General features: G+C 38.5%; 2 protein-coding genes across 3 annotated transcripts; one reads left to right on the forward strand and one right to left on the reverse strand.

Moving 5' to 3' along the window:
- Positions 1 to 4399: 4399 nt before the first annotated feature.
- Positions 4400 to 7023, reverse strand: LOC103439793 (beta-carotene hydroxylase 2, chloroplastic-like). 2 transcript variants are annotated; one of them, XM_029106189.2, is made up of 7 exons: positions 6462 to 7023; positions 6291 to 6350; positions 5957 to 6028; positions 5501 to 5635; positions 5258 to 5383; positions 4796 to 4852; positions 4400 to 4654 (listed from the first exon to the last, which is right to left on the reverse strand). In XM_029106189.2, the coding sequence occupies exons 1-7, from the start codon at positions 6861 to 6863 to the stop codon at positions 4577 to 4579; spliced, it is 930 nt and encodes a 309-aa protein (XP_028962022.1). In that variant the 5' UTR covers positions 6864 to 7023; the 3' UTR covers positions 4400 to 4576. The 2 variants fall into 2 exon arrangements, with proteins under 2 accessions (XP_028962022.1, XP_028962023.1); XM_029106190.2 differs by lacking the exon at positions 4796 to 4852 and having other exon boundaries at positions 6462 to 6986.
- A 4676-nt stretch (positions 7024 to 11699) lies between these two features.
- LOC103439792 (probable polygalacturonase) lies at positions 11700 to 14480 on the forward strand. Its single transcript, XM_008378406.4, has 5 exons — positions 11700 to 11857; positions 12364 to 12687; positions 12906 to 13201; positions 13367 to 13437; positions 13556 to 14480. Exons 1-5 carry the CDS (start codon positions 11834 to 11836, stop codon positions 14266 to 14268), a joined length of 1428 nt encoding a protein of 475 aa, XP_008376628.1. The 5' UTR covers positions 11700 to 11833; the 3' UTR covers positions 14269 to 14480.
- The last annotated feature ends 6228 nt before the right edge of the window (positions 14481 to 20708 follow it).

Raw genomic sequence — 20708 nt, forward strand, 5'->3', positions numbered from 1 at the left:
TGTAAATTTTGCTCGAATAATCATTAACTAAATTAAAAGTAAATTATCGTTACAAAACAACGCCTATTATTATTATTATTATTATTATTATTATTATTATTATTATTTATTTTCGCATGTAAATAAAATATTTTTAATTTACCTCTCATAAATAATGAATGCAAGAACACTATAAAATAAAAGACTTATTCAATTTGTCACCTTGTCCACCCATCTTGTAACCACACGTGGCAAGGGCTTTTCGTAAATTCATAACTGTGGGCCTGAGGCAGTGAGGCAGTGAGGCAGTGAGGCAGTAGGAGACCAACTGACCAACGTGGTCCCAATTCCAAAGGCCCCCAACCCAAATTTGCTTGTCTATTTATTTGGTCCCACGGTGGTGAATTTCCGCCGACCTTGACCACATCAAACCAAATATTTGAAACTATGATTTTTTTTTTACTTATTTTAAGTTTGATTTTACTAAAAACGAATTTAACTCACATTATTATGATTAGTCTATTGTGAGATTTAGTACAGATAATATCGTTTGTGTACAAAAAGAAAGAAAGATAAAGAATATTAACAAACAAAATGAAAACCAAGATTCTAAAAGACGCTAGGCACTAGTTGGATGGCGGGCTGGTGCCTAACACCTAGGCGGCTAGACGGATTTAAGTAAATCTATTGTATTTTGTGTAAATAAATGTCTGTTTATACTTAAAATATATATAATTTTATCATAAATTAGAAAATATAATGACATATATATTATGAATTATTAGAACGTAATGAAAACATGAGGAGCAAACATATAATGTGTGTTTATTTAATTGTTCAATAAGTCTCTTAAAATTTATTGGAAACAATAAAATGCAAAAAGAAAGTTACTATTTTCTATCTAAGTGAGTTGCAACTTAGGCAGGTATCTAGGCGGGTCTAGGAGGGCTAGGCCGGTGCCTAGACAGTCTAGGCCGGCGCCTCAGCAGGTCTAGGTGCCCTTTTTTAATTTTCAAACACCTATGCAATAATCAGAAAGGTGGCTAGCCGCCTAACGCCTAGACGGCGTTAGACGGAAATTTTTAAAACAATAATGAAAACTTTTCAAAGAATCACTAGTCGTATAAAGTCAGCTTCTTAACAAGATACTTTTAGGACAGTTCTAATTTCCTACTGTTAAAAGAAGGAAAAGGACTTGCACCAAACAGCGGATATATCATGTTATTCCAAACCATGCACTCATAAGCTGATTACGCTTAATTAGCGCTCAATTTGTAAGTATTTTTAAACTGCTGAAAGTGTTTTTAGAAAAAATGTTTTTGAGTTTTAAAAACACTTGAAGTGATTTATGCTAAAAGTACTAGTTTTGTGTTTCTTGTTGGAAATACTTCAAGTGTTTTTTTAAAATTAACTTGCATTTTTACCAAAATTTGATTCCAAAAACATTTTATCCAAAAGCGATTTTTATCGTTTAAAAGCACTTGTCAAACGAGTCATTCAAATAGTTTGGATAATCCAAGTTCAATCTAATTCGAGCTTGAGTATAAAAGTGGAACACATTGCTTTAGTTAACTCAACTAAATATACGTCTAATATGCTAAACTTAGATTGAGTTTGCTTCAACTTAATCAAGTTAATCACATATCACGAAAAGCAAATTAAATAATTAGATTGGAGTTGGATTCACGTCTCAACCAGCCGTCCGACAAAAATTATATCCTTCGTATGAATTCGTGTAGTTTCTCCCTCAATTGGAAGTCAACTATGTATATTAATCCAATTATATTAAAATTATTGGAGTCTTACATCATCATTTGTGATACAACAAGCACGACACTCCACACGTCGAGCGATGGCATGACCAAACAAAATGGACAAAACGCGGTAGCTTCATGACGCAACAGCACACACACGATATGAATTAGGTCAATTATATGCATGGTTGAGTTGAGTCAGCACCACGAAACCTAGAAGAGTTTGGAGTATGACCCTCTATACAATACGTGGCCTTAACAGATTGGATGTATATCTGAATAACTATACTTTGTTTCATGTCACAAACTTTTGCATAATTGAATGGGAAGCGATCCGAAAAAGCTTTAAGACGTTAAAATTTGATTCAACGGTTATAATTATTATAATTTTTAGAGAAGTTTTTTTTTTGTAGTTGTTAGATCAAATTTCTCTAACTGAATCACACATAAACCCTATTCATTGGAAAAGGACGTGATTAAAATTCAAAATTGTTCAAACTCAATCATACTTTGGTAATTTATTTATTATAAGCGATATTACTTACTCGAAATTAAACCAAATTGAGAGAAATAGTTTAAATTGAAACACAATAAAATTGAAAAAAATAATATCATATCTACTTGATATGAACACGACTCATTTTTTTTTCTTTGAAATTATATATATATATACACACATATACATATACATGTATACTTTTTTGTGTTTAGTAGTTAGAGATGTCTGTTTTGCATCGCAAACCTTAACGCAACATAAAAGTTATTCATTTGTGACTAAAGGCCACGAGTTCAAGTTGTAGAAACAGCACTGCATAAGATAGACATTCATCTCCTGACTCTCAGAAAGTAGAGAGCTTTATTGACTTGAGGTTGCCTTTTTGTATTAGTTGAAGATGTTCTATGAGATTATTTTATGGAGGAGTATTGAATATATTATTACAAACTTTCTACGCGTGGGATGCTTGACAAATTTTCTACAAAAGCATACCTACCAAACACAAGCCTCCATCCTTCATCGATCTTTGACCAACATAAACCAAACCTAATTCTTGACCATTTCGGGTGTCAATCTAGCTACTTAACGGATAAATAGGTTTTAGATTACTCATTAGGAAAATAGAAGTGGCCTCCAACTAAAATCAATTTGATGGCTTAAAAGAAGAAAAAGTTCCAATCAATATTCCTAGTTAGTGAAAACATGATTACTTACGTTTACTATGGACATGGAGCAACTAGTTTGCTTATGTCTCATTTGACTAGATATAATTTTTTTATTGGGAACTTTAACGAAAAGCACCTGGTACTGTTCACTTTAACGAAAAACCACATTTTTACACTAAAAAGTCAATCTTGTTACCATTCACTTTACCCTTTATTTTATCCTTATTATTAAAATCAAAGTTTTCAAGTCATTTTCATTAGTTTTCCTTTTTTTATTATTATCAATAAAACTTCATTCGTACTGAGATTTAATTTAAAAAACCTAAAAACTAACTCGCAGTATGCATGATGAGGCCCGTGGAACTCACATTAATTTCTAAGTTGTATATATATATATATGAATGAACGTGTAAATCTAAAGTTAAGCTCTTCCCCAACATGTTTCATGCATAAAACATATAAATTAAATTTGAAGCAGTCCTACCAAATATTCTCTTAATTTGTACATACAATTGTAAGTTTTATACGAGTTTGTTCGACAATAGATGTAACACACATAAATAAACGAATGTCTTAAGATAATAGCTTTGAACTCTCTATCTCTTTATTAATAATATTTTTAGACAAAATTAATAAATGGTCTAAAGATAAGTCTTCCCTCAGTCCTCATCGTGTTTCATGTACAGTTAGAAGTAACATTTTTAAAAACGTCGGCGAAAGTGATAGCATATTAGATCATGGATGTGATAATCCATGAACTAACTAAATCTTTTGACCTACAAAATTGTAATCAAAAGGGCATCAGGCTAAATTTGACCTTAAGACAGCAGGTAATATGTAGTTTCAGGGCGGACTAAATTTAACCACATAAAGTACTAAAATATGAAGAGAAATAAAACACAGTCGTGCACCTTTGGACATAAAAAAAAAAAAATTAACCCTAAAATAGTATTTAAAATATTATTTTTTTGAAGACTAAAACATAGTCAAGGACCATAGGATTGCTATTTGGTACTACGACGTAGTGATATTCTTTCTCACTTGTAAGTGAGATATTTTATGTTCAATTTTTGCTAAAGACGAATTCAAACCATATTATTACTAACCCATTGTGAAGCTTGGCCCGTCACTCTCTCTTAGTGTAGATATTTTGTTTGTTCTAATAAATAAAAAATCATAGTCAAGGATTATGTTTACCCTCTATAACTGGAGATGACCTTACGTGTGGCGTTGAAAATGCAACCTTCACTACTCATTTAAATATTAACTTGTGTACAATGAAAAAATGGTGGTCGCACGTCATGGTACGTAAGTGGAACAAAATACTAATCCCCATACAAAATAGGGAACTTTAACGAAAAGCTCTCGATACTGTTCAGTTTAACGAAAAATCATATTTTTACACTAAAAAATCAATCATGATACTATTTACTTTACTCTTTATTTTGTCGTTTTCGTTAAAACTCAAAGTTTTCAAATCATTTTCATTCGTTTTCCATACAAAATATATAAATGCCTTCTTTCTTCATTGCAAAATATACACACTCAGCAAATTGGCAAAACATACAAAGATATGCAAGTAGGCTGGCAGAGCCATGCATGTAACACACTATTGATCACAAAAACCCATTTAATTTAATTTATCTCTATCACTTTTTTCTACACTGAAAATTTCGATTTAGTTATAAGCCCTTGTGTGCTTTGATTCTCCTATTGATCTCCTTATCCAACTCTTCTAGTCCTCCCACTTCTTCGAGTTCCTGCAACCACAAATTGCACCGCATATAAAAAACAGACTTGAAATTAGTCAAGTTGACGAAATCAATTTGTCTCTCCATCTGCACTCAAGTTCGATATTAAAAACAATATTTTCAGGACAGAGACAAAAGTTGATGACTAACCTTAGGTCCAAGAAACAAACCATATGGGACACCCTCGAACTTCTCCGAGTGGTGGAGCTGAGGGTCCAAAACATCCAAATCAAAACAAAATCTTGACAGTTACACTCAGTTTAACAGAAATTCATACTTAAACGCCTAATCATTTTATTAATCAATAATTATGGGCGCAAATTAATATGATAAGCACGTAAATTAATATGATAAGTATTATTTTATAGTTTGCATTTGTGTATGGGAAAGAGGATCCTCTTCTGATCCACTTTGTAGGGATCCTCACATTCTAGCCGTTCATCGTATATTGTGCAATTAGTTTTCGTCATGAACTATTTGTGTTTAATTTAAAAAAAAATTAAATATTTTCTAACTACACGATGTACGATGAATAGGTAAGATGTAAAAATCTTAATAATCCTCATAATTGGGATCCGAATGGAATCTAAATCCGTGTGGGGTATAGTTTACCTGATGAGCCGCAGCAACCTTTCGCAAATAGGGCACGTCGGCTATGGGCCCCACCGGGAATCTTTTATGCACTAGGCCATCATGGACAAACATATACGCCATCCCAAACACCGTAATTCCAAGGCCCTGTCGTTTCAAGTCAATATATTAACAGCAGAAATTAGATTAAGTAATTATGATTAAAGTCGTTAATAGAACAGTAAACACATGTATTCATAAAGATACCGGAAGTGGGAGACTTACAGCACCAAAACAAAGGCCAGGAACAAGGCCTTTGTGGAAGAAACCATAACTGAGAAGGGCTATTGCCGGAACGGCGTTGATTATCGCAAACACGTCGTTAAGCTCGAACGGACCTTCTCTGGGTTGGTGGTGCGACTGCATTGAAGTTCATCACGTAGTTTAAATTAGTTTAAAATAAAATATCGCTTGTATTAAAAAAAAAATATTCCCATGAACAATGTTTGGTTGCTTTAGAGGTGAAGGCCACAAGGACCATGATTGGGAATTATTTGATTGTCTTTCTCCGAGGAAGAGGTGAAACATAATCAAATTGAATTCGAGACAGCTATTTGAAACCTTAGTAAAAGACTGGATTTGTTATTGCATGTTTGCTTCTCGAAAACAAAAGAAAATAATAAAAATTCAATCTTTTGGGTTCCTAAGAAGTGAAAAGAAGCCAAATTTGAAGGTACAAACCTCGTGCATATGCCATAAGGAAGCGTGCCAAAGAGCTTTATGTGCCCATCTTGCCCAAAATTCCATTCCCACCTAGAAACATACAAAAACCGAATTCAACTTGGCATTTTCCCCAACTGAGAAGTTGTCTTAGGACTACTTATGAATGAAGCACTTCTGCTTATAAGCGTTTATGATAAAAATGCTTTATTCTTATCGAAAATCTAAATGATTCCTTGAGGACACTTGAAAGTGCTTCTATAGAAAGCGCTTGCATGAACCAGAAGCAGTTTAAACTCTTGCTTGTAGCATAGAATATTGCTTTTGGTAAAAAATAAGCGGTGAGGGAACTTACAGCAGCACCAACAGATAGAGCAAATGTACCCAGCATTTCAGACATTGGCACAGTCCCACCCTACGAACAAAATGAAATAAATAAATAATAATAATAATCTATGATTTTCTGTGGGATTTATAATTTTGAGAGCAGAGACAAATTTTATAACTTGGAAATTTAAAAATTTACCTCCATTTGCCAGTAAAATCTGTAGTAGACAGCCATGACAGACATGGAAGTAATCCCTAAGCTGGACATCACGGCAGCGACAAGATACGCGAACCTCTCCGATTTCTTCCTCGACAGCCTCTCCGCCACGCGAACCGACGGAATTACAATTGGGATCTGAGAATCGGCGGCTTCCGGGGCTTTTCCGGCGGAATCGTCGAGGTTGGTTATGTGTTTTTGGTCCTCCATCACTACATAGACGGTGAAACAGAGTTTCCGGCGAGCCCTGTGGAGTGCTGACTTCTGGTTGCGGAGATTTGGGAACAAGACGGTGGTGGGGTTGGGTTTTGGGAGGTGGTAGGAGGAGGAGTGGATTAGGCGGAAGGGGGTGGGGGTTGTGACGGCGAAGAGTCCGACCGCCATGGAAGTATACTTGTTGGTGATGAGGTTGAGCGTTGAGATAGAGAGTTGAAGGTGCGTGGAAACGGAGCGAAGGGAGACCACAACTTTCTGTCCCTCAAAACTTACGGGACGCAAACAAACGTTTTTAAATACTACTCAGGAGAGATTTTTCAGTCTCATCCTCGCACAAGATGGTAAATTATATGTTATTATATAAATTGTACGATATATATGTTAAAAATTTAATAACTTAAAACGTAAAATTTTTCACCACTTACATAAAAATACATGATGTACTATCCGTGTTTCCTTGACAATCTAAAATTTCTCACTTGAATTGACAAAAGTCACAAAAACTTTTAAAGAAATGATGCCAGTCGGCCAAATTACTGCAAACCATTCACGTGGCCAAAATTAGTAAATTTAGTTTCCGAGATTAGTGGGAGTATGGTCCGATATATGAAGTGTTGCAATATAAGTGATTAGACATTGAATAATTAAACGTATTTCTAATTATGTCATAATATTTGATATACCATAATGTTCTTTTAGTGCACTGAAAAATTTCTCATTTAGTAGGTAGTGAACGAAAGAAAAAGAGGAATGTAAAATCTTACTGGTTAGTGAGTGATATTTTTTTTTTCAATGATGGGGTAGCATTTTCTTTAATTTTTAACTACTGTAATTAGCTGACATAACTTACATGTGAAATTAGCAAAACACATGAAATATAAAGGGGAAACAAACTGTTTGAATAAGGCATGCCATTTTGGTAATTTAGTGTGAACAAGAAGGGCGAGAATTAGAAAAGTGGGGATGCAAAAGAATGTCATTTGTTTGGCAAGAGAAAAATACTAACATGAAACAGATTGATCTCGGTACGTCTCAATCTAATAAAATATTATTATGCGTACAATAACTTACACATAACAATACATTAACAAATAAAAAATACATCATAAAAATTAATTTGGTTTCTCTTTCTTCATGCAAGGCAAGGTTTATCGTTTAGTATACAGACAGGACGGGACGAAACAGAGAGAGCAAAGATACCCTGAGATGGAAACAAGGAGGAAGAAGAAAGAGACAGAGAGGTTATAATTTTGTGTTTTACGGATGTGGAACGAGTCGTTCCAAGGGGTGAGACGAAACGAAAATTCACTTAAAATTCGTCATGTGGAACAATACCTTCCACCTATTTTAGACGCACCAAATATAAAACGGAACGTCTCGTCCTACTCCGTTCCGTTCTGTTCCAAATACCAAACGGTACCTAAGAAATGTGAGGCTGATGGGCCGCGGAAGGATTGCGAAGAAGAAGACAGCGAATCACAACAACATGTTGATACAAAACGACACCGGGTTGGCCATTATTCGGGTTCCAGTTTGCTATCTGTTTGGATAATGCCACGTAGCAGTTTACGTATTCGCACACTAACGGATCGAGCACATTTCGGGAATTTAATTGGCGGGAATGTTGGGCTCAACCGGTAGGTAGGGTACCGTGGCAAATTCCTAGTAGTCTAAGACAGACACGTGGACACTCTGTTGATAATGGGAGTCAATCGTCTTTAATTTGTTTTGTCCATAATTACAAGAGATTTTTCAGTGTGATCCGTACACGAAAATAGTACATTACGTGTCATTATACAAATGGTAGGATATGTGTACTAAAAAATTAATAACTTAAAAAATAAAATTTTCTATTATTTCTATTAAAACACATAATATACCATTTATATTTTCGTCATAATTAAAAAAATTTCTATAATTACGAGGAAGTTTTAAAAAAAAAAACGTGCATGCATCTTTTGCTGAAAAAGATACTTTGTTTTGGAAGGCCCATTAAGCCCAACGGGCCTCACCAGAGAGAGGAAATATAGGGAGTGATGTTAAGCGGGTATTCAACTTTATGGATTTGCAAGTCGGGTTTCTTTGGTTTTAACTTGAATTAAAGCTTTCATCTCGCCGTCCATTTTAATCTGACAGTTCTTATTATATGTGTATATAAAATGACGTGAGGATCCCGGGAATTCTCAAATCACATCCACTTATTGTGTATCGTGCGGTCATAAATCATTGTAATTTTTTTTATTTCAAATCGAATATAAATAATATCTGATGAAAAATAACTGCACGATGCACAATAAAAAGATGTGATTGGAGGATTCCCGAGATCTTCATCTCTCTACAAAAACGTGTAATTAGTGATGTGCATTAGAGAAAATTGTTAACCCCAACGAATTGAGCCCAAAGGCCCAAGTCCTTGGATTAGCTGCTTCCAATGGTTTAGCGCCTAGACGTTTAGGCGGTTTTTAATTTTAATCAAATTTGATATATAACATATAATTAAAAATCTATTATACTTAAAAAAGTACATAATTCTATTAGGATACATAAATTACAAAATAAAATGATATATAAATTATAAAGTATTAGCACATATTAAAAACATGAGGAGCCAACACATAAATCTAAATATTCAACAAATCTTTTACAATTTATTAAAAAAATGCAAATTGAAAGTTATCGATTTTCTATCTAAGGGAGAATCACGATTTAGGCAAGCGTCTAGGCAACTAACCATGGCCTAAGGTATCGTTTGATATGCAGAAGGGACGGGACGGGACGGGACGGGACATGATGGAACAGAATGGAGAGGGAGTAAAGATGTCATCGGATGGAAACAAAGAGAAAGAAGAAGAAGACGGAGATGTTATAATTTTATGTTTCACGGATGTGGAATGAGTTGTTCCAGGGGGTGAGGCGGAATGAAAATTCATCCAAAATTCGTCCCGTGAAACAATGCGTTCCACCCATTTTAAGCACACCAAACATGAGACGGAGCATCTCGTTTCACTCTATTTCGTCCCGTCCTATTTACCAAACGGTACCTAAACGACAGCAGAAACGTGGCCCAAATGGAACTAAGCGGAAACTTTTGGAACATAGATTGCTTTTAACAAGGCCGTTTTCACAAGCGACCCACTTCCTTGAAAAACAAAAAAGCGAGTTAAAGTCATGTCCCTTCTCTCTTTTAACCATTCAATGCGCATGGAAGGGCTGTCCTAAAATCATGGCAAAAACCTCTCCTCCACTGGATTTCAACAATGTCAAATCATGGAAATTACACCTAATCACATTTGACTATCTTCTCAGTTACTTGACTATTGTAACTGATTATTATTTTGTTAAATGTCTTGTATTTTGTTACTTTGGAACAGTCAAAACTGTATATAATACTTGTAAATTCTTTTTGTGAAATATATAAAATGATATTTATTTCTCTTTACTATATTTGTACAATACTATAGTATCCTTTGTATTCGATAAAGAATCGAAGGCTCTTTAAGGAGACTTACAGAGGAGTCATAGCCTCTTTTTGGGTTTTTACATATCACCCATAAGTAAGGATTGCCAGTAACATAACTCGAACTTAAGTCTTGGTCTAGTAAAGAGAACGATCATTACTAATTCAACTAACCCTTGTTGGCATCATTTTCCATCTTTTTGTATGAGCGATTTGGACCCAATCTAAATGAAGAAATTTATGTGTTTTAAAACCAATCCAACTCCGAATCTTGATCACGATATCAAAAGGGTGAGCAGAAACGGTATGTCTTCGAAATTGTACAAGGAACGCTCAACCCTTGCCAGTGGTGATGCAGAAGAAATCTACGCTCTTTTCGTGATATGGGAGGATGTGACCTACTTAAGCGTTGTCCTAATTAGCCAACATGCCTGCCAAAAACCTTCTCCAGTTTGTGGGGCTTGAAAATTGCTCGAAGAGGCATCAAGTGACTATGTATCTTGATCCTAAAAAAATATTAAATTCTCCAATGTGTTAATAAAAAAGTTTAGGTTGGACGTTTGGAGCCCGCAAGAATACAGGCATTTGAAGTTAGGAATATTTTGTATATAATGATGATGAGAACTTTGACAACAACCAATTCTTAATAAAATGCAAACGAATCCTGAAAAAACACTTTAAGTGTTTCTTGCGAAAAACACATACATTTTAACAAAGATGATGTTTTACTCTTGATTTTGACGTGGGATTACTGATAAAACTTTCCGGCTATCCGTTGCATAAACCTATGGAGCTTTATTGTTTCCAACAGAACAAAAGTACTAATTTGCGAGGCAACCATATCCATGTATCTAATTAATTAAAACGTGAGCATGGAATTATGCAACTTCTTCATCATTTCTGTGTGCGTCATGTCTTAATACTTTTTTAGCTTTCTGCCTGACTTGCACGTAGGGATCTGTTGCATTTTGCAACATACCGATATGGGTGATGAGCTCAACTTTATTTGCTTGTAACAGACAGATACATATAATCCAACTCCAGTTCATCATATATACATATTCTGTTTTTGCACTTTTTATATCACAATTAAAAAAAAACTTCTTAAATAACTCAAGCTCGTGGTGAACCATTCGTAATTGAATACCTAATCGATTAGGGATTAGACTAATTAGAGGAGTAGTTGATCCGATACCGTTCCATTCTTTTTTTTTCCCTATATATTCTTAACTTTTCTGTTTCATCCCAACAACTAAAATGTATAATATTCATGTAAGAGATTTTTGAATTGAGAAGATTCGTCGACCTCGTGACATAAGCACGAAGGGATTCACGAATCAAACCAAAGTATGATGAAGACACAAGGCACTAAGGCAACAAGACCCATACTTATAAGGAAAGCTGAACTTTCCTTACACGTAATGGTTTAATTTGTTCACTTAAATGGATTTAATTCCCTTTAATTCTAGGTATTAATTATGATGAGTTGAATATTTGGCATACCAAATACGTACGGTAAATTTTCAAAAGGTGGTTAGTTATTATTTCGTATCCGCCCCTTCGGTCTTCGTTCAGATATCTTACCATGTGTAGGAAATCCATTGCACCCCTATAAATAAACTTCCACATCCCTCTTCCTTGCACCACAACATTATTCAACAACTCCTCATTTTTTCAAACAATGGAGGCCTCCTCAAAATTCCATGTAAGTTATCTTGCTTTCCACCACTATTTCAATTGCCTTTTTGTTAATTTGCTTGTTTTCTGGGGAAAACTTTGAGGTGTCATTTTTATATGCCAAATTTCGAAATGATCGGTCAATGGTCCAACACCGATATTATTTTTAAATTAATTACCATCAGGTGGCCCAAGAGTTGACGATAAATACCGGTCTCGTATTTGACATGAAAGAGCTTAGGTTTGATTCCCAACGCTGATGCATCACATGAAGATGGCCAAATAATATTGTAATGCCTCTGTAATTACAAATAAAATACATGGTTTTGTTTCTATTTACACTGTAGCGTTTTAGAAACAAAAACATGTATTTTATTTGTAATTTGTTTTATCAATTTTTCCGATATGGGATTTTCAAAATCATTCCCAGATGATTATTTTTTTTAAATACGGTGTTTTATTTTAATCTAATCTAATCTAAATTTTTTTTTTCTGTTATTTTTGACAAATTTATGTTGTTTTAAACAATTACAGGTTGCTTCTGCGATCATTGTTGCGCTGGGATTTTTCTTCCTAACAGCGGCAGAATGTCGAAAACCGGTTTCGGGCACGATCGAGTACTCGGCCATTAACTGTCGAAAACATAGTGCTCTTTTGACCGACTTTGGAGCCGTTGGCGACGGAAAAACTTCCAACACAAAGGCCTTCAAGGCTGCTGTTGGCCATCTAAGTCAGCTTGCATCCGACGGCGGAGCGCAGCTTATTGTGCCGCCGGGGAGGTGGCTCACCGGAAGCTTCAACCTCACTAGCCACTTTACCCTCTTCCTCCATAAGGATGCCGTGATTCTTGGAACTCAGGTTTGTATTTTTTCCCTTTTTCGTGCAATATTTCTTCAGTTATCACCTTTTTTTCGTAGATATTTTGGGCTCGATTGTAATTACAAAAAGTTATATATAACCGACGCATATTTATGGTGATTGGACTATCGCGTAATCAAAATTTTTTCGTGTATATTTATCAATTGGTCACCATTTCACTAAACTTATATTTTTGTCATACCTTTTGATGAACACAGGATGAGTCAGAGTGGCCTCATCTTCCAGTGCTGCCTTCATATGGGAGAGGCAGAGATGCCCCCGGTGGAAGGTTCAGCAGTCTCGTCTTCGGAACAAACCTCACCGACGTTGTAATTACCGGTAACAACGGCACAATCGACGGCCAAGGTGCTTCTTGGTGGGCAAAGTTCAAACAAGGTCACTTGACCCTTACCCGACCATACATGATCGAGATCATGTACTCTAATCAGATTCAAATTTCTAATCTCACTTTGGTCAACTCCCCTTCGTGGTTTGTCCATCCCATATACAGCAGGTAATGTGTCCCTTGTTTTATATCTAACGCACAATGATCGCATCGACATGTAGTGTTATGTGACAATGTGACGGCCGCTCTAAAAATTATATCACACTATACATGCATATATATTATGTGTGTTTGTCAATGTGCTTTAACATTAATCTGGGTTTAATTTTGCAGCAATATAACAATCCAAGGGCTCACAATCCTTGCACCAGTTGATTCTCCCAACACCGATGGGATTGACCCAGGTTCCTAATTTTTGCTACCACTTAATTTGTTCTTGTTGTTGGTCATTAGTGCTTAATTGGGAAATAAACATGGTTAATTAGCTCTTAATCTCACCCTTTCTGTTTGCTTAATTTTCAGATTCATGTTCACAAACAAGAATCGAAGACTGCTACATTGTCTCTGGAGATGACTGCATTGCAGTAAAGAGTGGATGGGACGAATACGGAATCAAAGTCGGAATCCCAACGGAGCACCTTGTGATCAGAAGGCTCACTTGCATTTCACCTGACAGTGCCACCATTGCCCTAGGCAGTGAAATGTCGGGTGGAATCCGCGACGTTAGAGCTGAGGACATCACAGCCATTGACACTCAATCGAGTGTGAGGATCAAAACTGCCGTGGGAAGAGGAGCTTATGTCAAAGACATTTATGTGAGAAGAATGACCTTGAAGACAATGAAGTATGTCTTTTGGATGACCGGCTCTTATGGATCGCACCCTGACCCCAGCTTTGATCCTAAAGCATTGCCTGAGATCACAAACATCAATTACAAGCAGGTTGTGGCAGAAAATGTAACTTATTCCGCAAGGCTGGACGGAGTCCCTAATGATCCTTTTAAGGGAATTTGCATTTCGAATGTGACCATCACACTAACTGAGAAGCCGAAAAAATTGCAATGGAACTGCACTAATGTTGAGGGAATCACAAGCAATGTGACCCCAAAGGCGTGCGATTTGTTGCCCGAGAAGAAAGAAGTGGTTGATTGTGCTTTCCCTGAGGATAGGTTGGCGATCGAGGATGTTGAGTTGGTGACTTGCTCTGCAAGCACCCCCTTCTTCCGAGGGTATTAGATGGGAATTCTTATACTAAAAGAACATTGCAGTATGAACTTTAATAAACGTAAATTTTTTTTTCGTTATTTCTCGTTCTGCAGGCTATGTATGCTCCATCGTTGTACTAATTAATAACCGCAAGCAAACAGTCTTAATTGGTGGAAAACAAAGTAAATTAACAATCTCAACTGCATGAAATGAATGTACAAGAAATCTCTGTTCTGTTTTCAGGATTACTGTTTTGACTTCAACACGATTTTCTTGTAGCGATTTTGCAGCTGCTTTGCACTTTTGTTTTTCTAGGGATCCGATCACCTGGTCTTGCAGAAGCTCTCTTCTCGGCAAATAGAACGAGAAGAAGTTTGTCTCTTAAGCCATTGATCCTTCTCATTGCAGAGAAAAAAAATGAAGCATAATATATTCAGAAATTGGGCAGAAAGTAGAGTTCGAATCAGCAAATTTGGGCTAATTGAAAGGAAAATACTTGTTCTTAAATCGCAGAGCAGCAAGCCACGCAGCTCAAGCATGTGAATAACTTCTCCCAATCGAGGCCTATGTTCTGAATCGGGATCAACACAACGAAGAGCAACCAAAAGTACCCTTTTGAGTTCCTCCGCGGATGGCTTCTCTGGCATTTGAGGGTCAACCACGCAAGCAATTTTCTGTCCAGCAACCATGGACTTTAACCTGTCAACCAGATATGGCTGCAGTTGAGTAGTCATTAGTATCACACATTTGAACCAACAACAACAACAACAACAAAGCCTTTTCCCACTAAGTGGGGTCGGCTATATGAATCCTAGAACGCCATTGCGCTCGGTTTTGTGTCATGTCCTCCGTTAGATCCAAGTACTCAAGTCTTTTCCTAGGGTCTCTTCCAAAGTTTTCCTAGGTCTTCCTCTACCCCTTCGGCCCTGAACCTCTGTCCCGTAGTCACATTTTCGAACCGGAGCGTCAGTAGGCCTTCTTTGCACATGTCCAAACCACCGGAGCCGATTTTCTCTCATATTTCCTTCAATTTTGGCTACTCCTACTTTACCTCGGATATCCTCATTCCCAATCTTATCCTTTCTCGTGTGCCCATACATCCCACGAAGCATCCTCATCTCCGCTACACCCATTTTGTGTACGTGTTGATGCTTCACCGCCCAACATTCTGTGCCATACAACATCGCGGCCTTATTGCCGTCCTATAAAATTTTCCCTTGAGCTTCAGTGGCCTACGACGGTCACACAACACGCCGGATGCACTCTTACACTTCATCCATCCAGCTTGTATTCTATGGTTGAGATCTCCATCTAAGTCTCCGTTCTCTTGCAAGATAGATCCTAGGTAGCGAAAACGGTCACTTTTTGTGATCTTCGCTAAATTGCTCCGGTCATTAGTGTGGATAAGTATATAAATGGATAAAGATAGGAAAGCAAACACAAGATGTACGTGGTTCACCCAGATTGGCTACGTTCACGGAATAGAGGAGTTCTCATTAATTGTGAAGGGTTTACACAAGTACATAGGTTCAAGCTCTCCTTTAGTGAGTACAAGTGAATGATTTAGTACAAATGACATTAGGAAATATTGTGGGAGAATGATCTCGTAACCACGAAACTTCTAAGTACCGGAGTGTGGTATCGTCTTGACTTGCCTTATCTGTCTCATAGGTAGATGTGACATCTTCTCTGGAAGTACTATTCCTCCATCCAGGGGTGGTATCTGTAACTGGTGGAGATGCACAAGGTAATGTATCAATTTCACTTGAAGCTTACTTGTAGTTTCAGGCTTGGTCAAGCGCGATACAAACCATGTAGTAGGAGTCCCCCAAGTCGCCGAGCTAGGGGATCTGCTGAAAGAGGTGACAGAGACAGACAAGGTAAGCAATCAGAGCTCCGGCTGATTGTTCACATTCTCCCTATCTTGCAGGCAGCATGAAGCATAAAAAGAAGAAAAATGAGAAGAGATGATATGTGATACTTTTGCTTTTGAAGAAGTAACTTTCCACAAGCTTATTCTTGAACTGGGCTGGAGGGTTTTCTGGTTTCCTCCAGAGTATAAGGCCGACTGAAGAATTTGAGGGTCAAAACAAGTCCATCAAATCTATAGTACGTTCGACCCTGCTGATATGGGATACTTTTGCTTTTGACAGAGTAGTGGATGTATCGGCACGTGTGCTGTTACGCTTGTCTCCACATGCTTCCTTGTATCCTTCTCACTTGCCCTATCTGTTCCTCAGGCAGATGCGGTATCTTCCCTGGAAGCATAAGATGTTGAAGATGAGTACTCGAGAGCAATGCCAGGTAAGTAATCAGGTAAGGGGTTCCAGGCAGTCAGTTCCTGGCTGGAAGCTTGATTCCAAGTGCTGACTGATTGCTCTCTTTCTCCTTGTCTTGCAGGTAAGAACAAGGCCAAAGGAAAAGACAGGGAAAAAGCATGATATGGGATACTCTTGCTTTTAACCCTGATGATATGAGATATTCTTGCTCTAGTATAGCTTGTTTACAGAGGTGTTATCGGGGGGAAAGAAAGCTGAATATTTCGAAAGGCTTCGTTGGGAGTGCCCTCTCAGATAAGCGGAAGGGTTGAGCATTTTTGCAGGTCTGCCTGTCCGTTGGGGATGGAGGTCGACATATATAGGACTCTCCCTAACATCAAGTAATAATGCTATTCCTTTACCCTGCTTGGTCATAGCACGGTAGTGGGAGCTGCCAGCTTCACATGTTTTAACTTTGTCAGAGCACTTTGAAAAGGTGGTCTGTGGTATCTAGAAAGCTGATGTTGCATGTGAAGATTACAGACAAACTTTATCCAAGGAGATCCAGCTCTTGAAGTTGGGAAAGTGGTGCCTCTTCGGTTTTTGAACAAGCAATCCTGTCGGGGATCTGGCTCTCGAGATTCGGAGAACGATGCCTCTTCAATTTTTGAGAAAGCAATCTTACTGGGGGTCTGGCTCTCGAGATTCCGAGAGCGGTGTCTCTTCGATTTTTGAGAAAGTAATCATGTTGGGAGTCTGGCTCTCGAGATTCGGAGGGCGGTGCCTCTTCGATTTTGGAGCAAGCAATCTTGTTGGGAGTGTTTTCTCGAATATGAGTAAAGGTTGGGCATGTTTGCTAGTCTACCTTGCCACGAAGCACAGAGGTTGACACACAGAGACTTTCCAATTATCCAGCAGTGGTACTGTTCCTTTACCCTCTCTTCGATTTTTGAGAAAGTAATCATGTTGGGAGTCTGGCTCTCGAGATTCGGAGGGCGGTGCCTCTTCGATTTTGGAGCAAGCAATCTTGTTGGGAGTGTTTTCTCGAATGTGAGTAAAGGTTGGGCATGTTTGCTAGTCTACCTTGCCACGAAGCACAGAGGTTGACACACAGGGACTTTTTAATTATCCAGCAGTGGTACTGTTCCTTTACCCTCTCTTCGATTTTTGAGAAAGTAATCATGTTTGGAGTCTGGCTCTCGAGATTCGGAGGGCGGTGCCTCTTCGATTTTGGAGCAAGCAATCTTGTTGGGAGTGTTTTCTCGAATGTGAGTAAAGGTTGGGCATGTTTGCTAGTCTACCTTGCCACGAAGCACAGAGGTTGACACACCGGGACTTTCCAATTATCCAGCAGTGGTACTGTTCCTTTACCCTTGTGGGTAATAATATGGTAGCTAGACCTTCAAAATTTATATGTCTAAACTTTGTTAGTGTTGTTTCTTTGCTATTCTTTTACCCTTCTTGGTCAGAGCGATGTAGTGGGAGCTGCAAGCTTCACGTGTCTCAACTTTGTCAGAGAACTTTGGCAAAGTTATCTGTGGTACCCATGAGCTACTGTTGCGTGTGGGAAGTGGGTGATTGAACAGTACGATTCATGTGCTTTCTACTTCGCCAGAAATCTTCGACAGAATGCCCATAATTTCCGCAAAGCTGAGTGTGCGTGTGACAGGTGCTGACAAGGCTGGAAAAGTAGGTGCCTCTTTGATTTCTGAGATCGGCCCTCGTGGTCTCTGAGCAGCCCAGCTTTTGGGAAAGCAAGCCTCTTCGATTTCTGAGATCGGCCTTCGTGGTCTTTGAGCAGCCCAGCTTTTGAGAAAGCAAACGCCTCTTCGATTTCTGAGATCGACCCTCGTGGTCTCTGAGCAGCCCAGCTTTTGAGAAAGCAAACGCCTCTTCGATTTCTGAGCAGGCGCCTCTTCGATTTCTGAAGCTTAGTCGAGTGCAGATTTTTATAGGGGCTGACATTAAGTTCCAAAGCACACTTGAATATCCACTAGTAGAAGCTCCATTCTTGCACTTCTAAGATCTTGATTTGTCCGACCTTTTCTCTCTTCAACACCTTTGAAAATGTCTGGCCCCTCCGACCGTCGTTTTGACTTGAACCTTGTTGAAGAGGCAGCCTCGCATTCTCCAGACAACATATGACGCCCATCCTTCGTCTCCCCTACTGGTCCTCTTACCGTTGGGGATTCCGTGATGAAGAATGATATGACCGCTGCGGTAGTGGCCAGGAACCTTCTCACTCCTAAAGATAACAGACTACTTTCCAAACGGTCTGATGAGTTGGCTGTTAAGGATTCTCTGGCTCTCAGTGTTCAGTGTGCAGGTTCTGTGTCTAATATGGCCCAACGCCTATTTGCTCGAACCCGCCAAGTTGAATCATTGGCGGCTGAAGTGATGAGTCTCAAACAGGAGATTAGAGGGCTCAAGCATGAGAATAAACAGTTGCACCGGCTCGCACATGACTATGCTACAAACATGAAGAGGAAGCTTGACCAGATGAAGGAATCTGATGGTCAGGTTTTACTTGATCATCAGAGATTTGTGGGTTTGTTCCAAAGGCATTTATTGCCTTCGTCTTCTGGGGCTGTACCGCGTAATGAAGCTCCAAATGATCAACCTCTGATGCCTCTTCCTTCTAGGGTTCTGTCCAGTACTGAGGCTCCGAATGATCCCCCTCCGGTGCCTTCTCTTTCTGGGGCTCTACCGACTGCTGAGACTTCTCCTAAGCAACCTTTGTGAAGGCTCCCTCTTGTTTGTTTATTTTGACTCAAGTATATGTACATATTTGTAACTTATCGGGGATATCAATAAATAAGTTTTCCTTCATTTCAACGTATTGTGTTAAATACACCAAAGCCTTCTTCGCTAAGTTCTTTGAATTTTCTTTTGTTGAGGCTTGTATGTTGAAACTTTGTGAGTGGAGCATGTAGGTTGAGGTAGTGTTCCCTTAATTTCCCGAGTGAGGAAAACTTCTCGGTTGGAGACTTGGAAAATCTAAGTCACTGAGTGGGATCGGCTATATGAATCTTAGAACGCCATTGTGTTCTGTCCTGTGTCATGTCCTCCGTTAGATCCAAGTACTCTAAGTCTTTTCTTAGGGTCTCTTCCAAAGTTTTCCTAGGTCTTCCTCTACCCCTTCGGCCCTGAACCTCTGTCCCATAGTCGCATCTTCTAATCGGAGCGTCAGTAGGCCTTCTTTGCACATGTCCAAACCACCGTAACCGATTTTCTCTCATCTTTCCTTCAATTTTGGCTACTCCTACTTTACCCCGGATATCTTCATTCCTAATCTTATCCTTTCTCGTGTGCCCACACATCCAACGAAGCATCCTCATCTCCGCTACACCCATTTTGTGTACGTGTTGATGCTTCACCGCCCAACATTCTGTGCCATACAGCATCGCCGGCCTTATTGCCGTCCTATAAAATTTTCCCTTGAGCTTCAGTGGCATACGGCGGTCGCATAACACGCCGGATGCACTCTTCCACTTCATCCATCCAGCTTGTATTCTATGGTTGAGATCTCCATCTAATTCTCCGTTCTTTTGCAAGATAGATCCTAGGTAACGAAAACGGTCGCTCTTTGGTATTTCTTGATCTCCGATCCTCACCCCTAACTCGTTTTGGCCTCCATTTGCACTGAACTTGCACTCCATATATTCTGTCTTTGATCAGCTTAGGCGAAGACCTTTAGATTCCAACACTTCTCTCCAAAGGTTAAGCTTTGCATTTACCCCTTCCTGAGTTTCATCTATCAACACTATTTCGTCTGCGAAAAGCATACACCAAGGAATATCATTTTGAATATGTCCTGTTAACTCATCCATTACCAACGCAAAAAGGTAAGGACTTAAGGATGAACCTTGATGTAATCCTACAGTTATGGGAAAGCTTTCGGTTTGTCCTTCATGAGTTCTTACGGCAGTCTTTGCTCCTTCATACATATCCTGTATAGCTTGGATATATGCTACTCGTACTCCTTTCTTCTCTAAAATCCTCCAAAGAATGTCTCTTGGGACCCTATCATACGCTTTTTCCAAATCTATAAAGACCATGTGTAAATCCTTTTTCCCATCTCTATATCTTTCCATCAATCTTCGTAAGAGATAGATTGCCTCCATGGTTGAGCGCCCTGGCATGAACCCGAATTGGTTATCCGAAACCCGTGTCTCTTGCCTCAATCTATGCTCAATGACTCTCTCTCAGAGC

This window comes from Malus domestica, chromosome 07 (genome assembly GCF_042453785.1).
Source record: "Malus domestica chromosome 07, GDT2T_hap1".
NCBI lineage: Eukaryota > Viridiplantae > Streptophyta > Magnoliopsida > Rosales > Rosaceae > Malus > Malus domestica.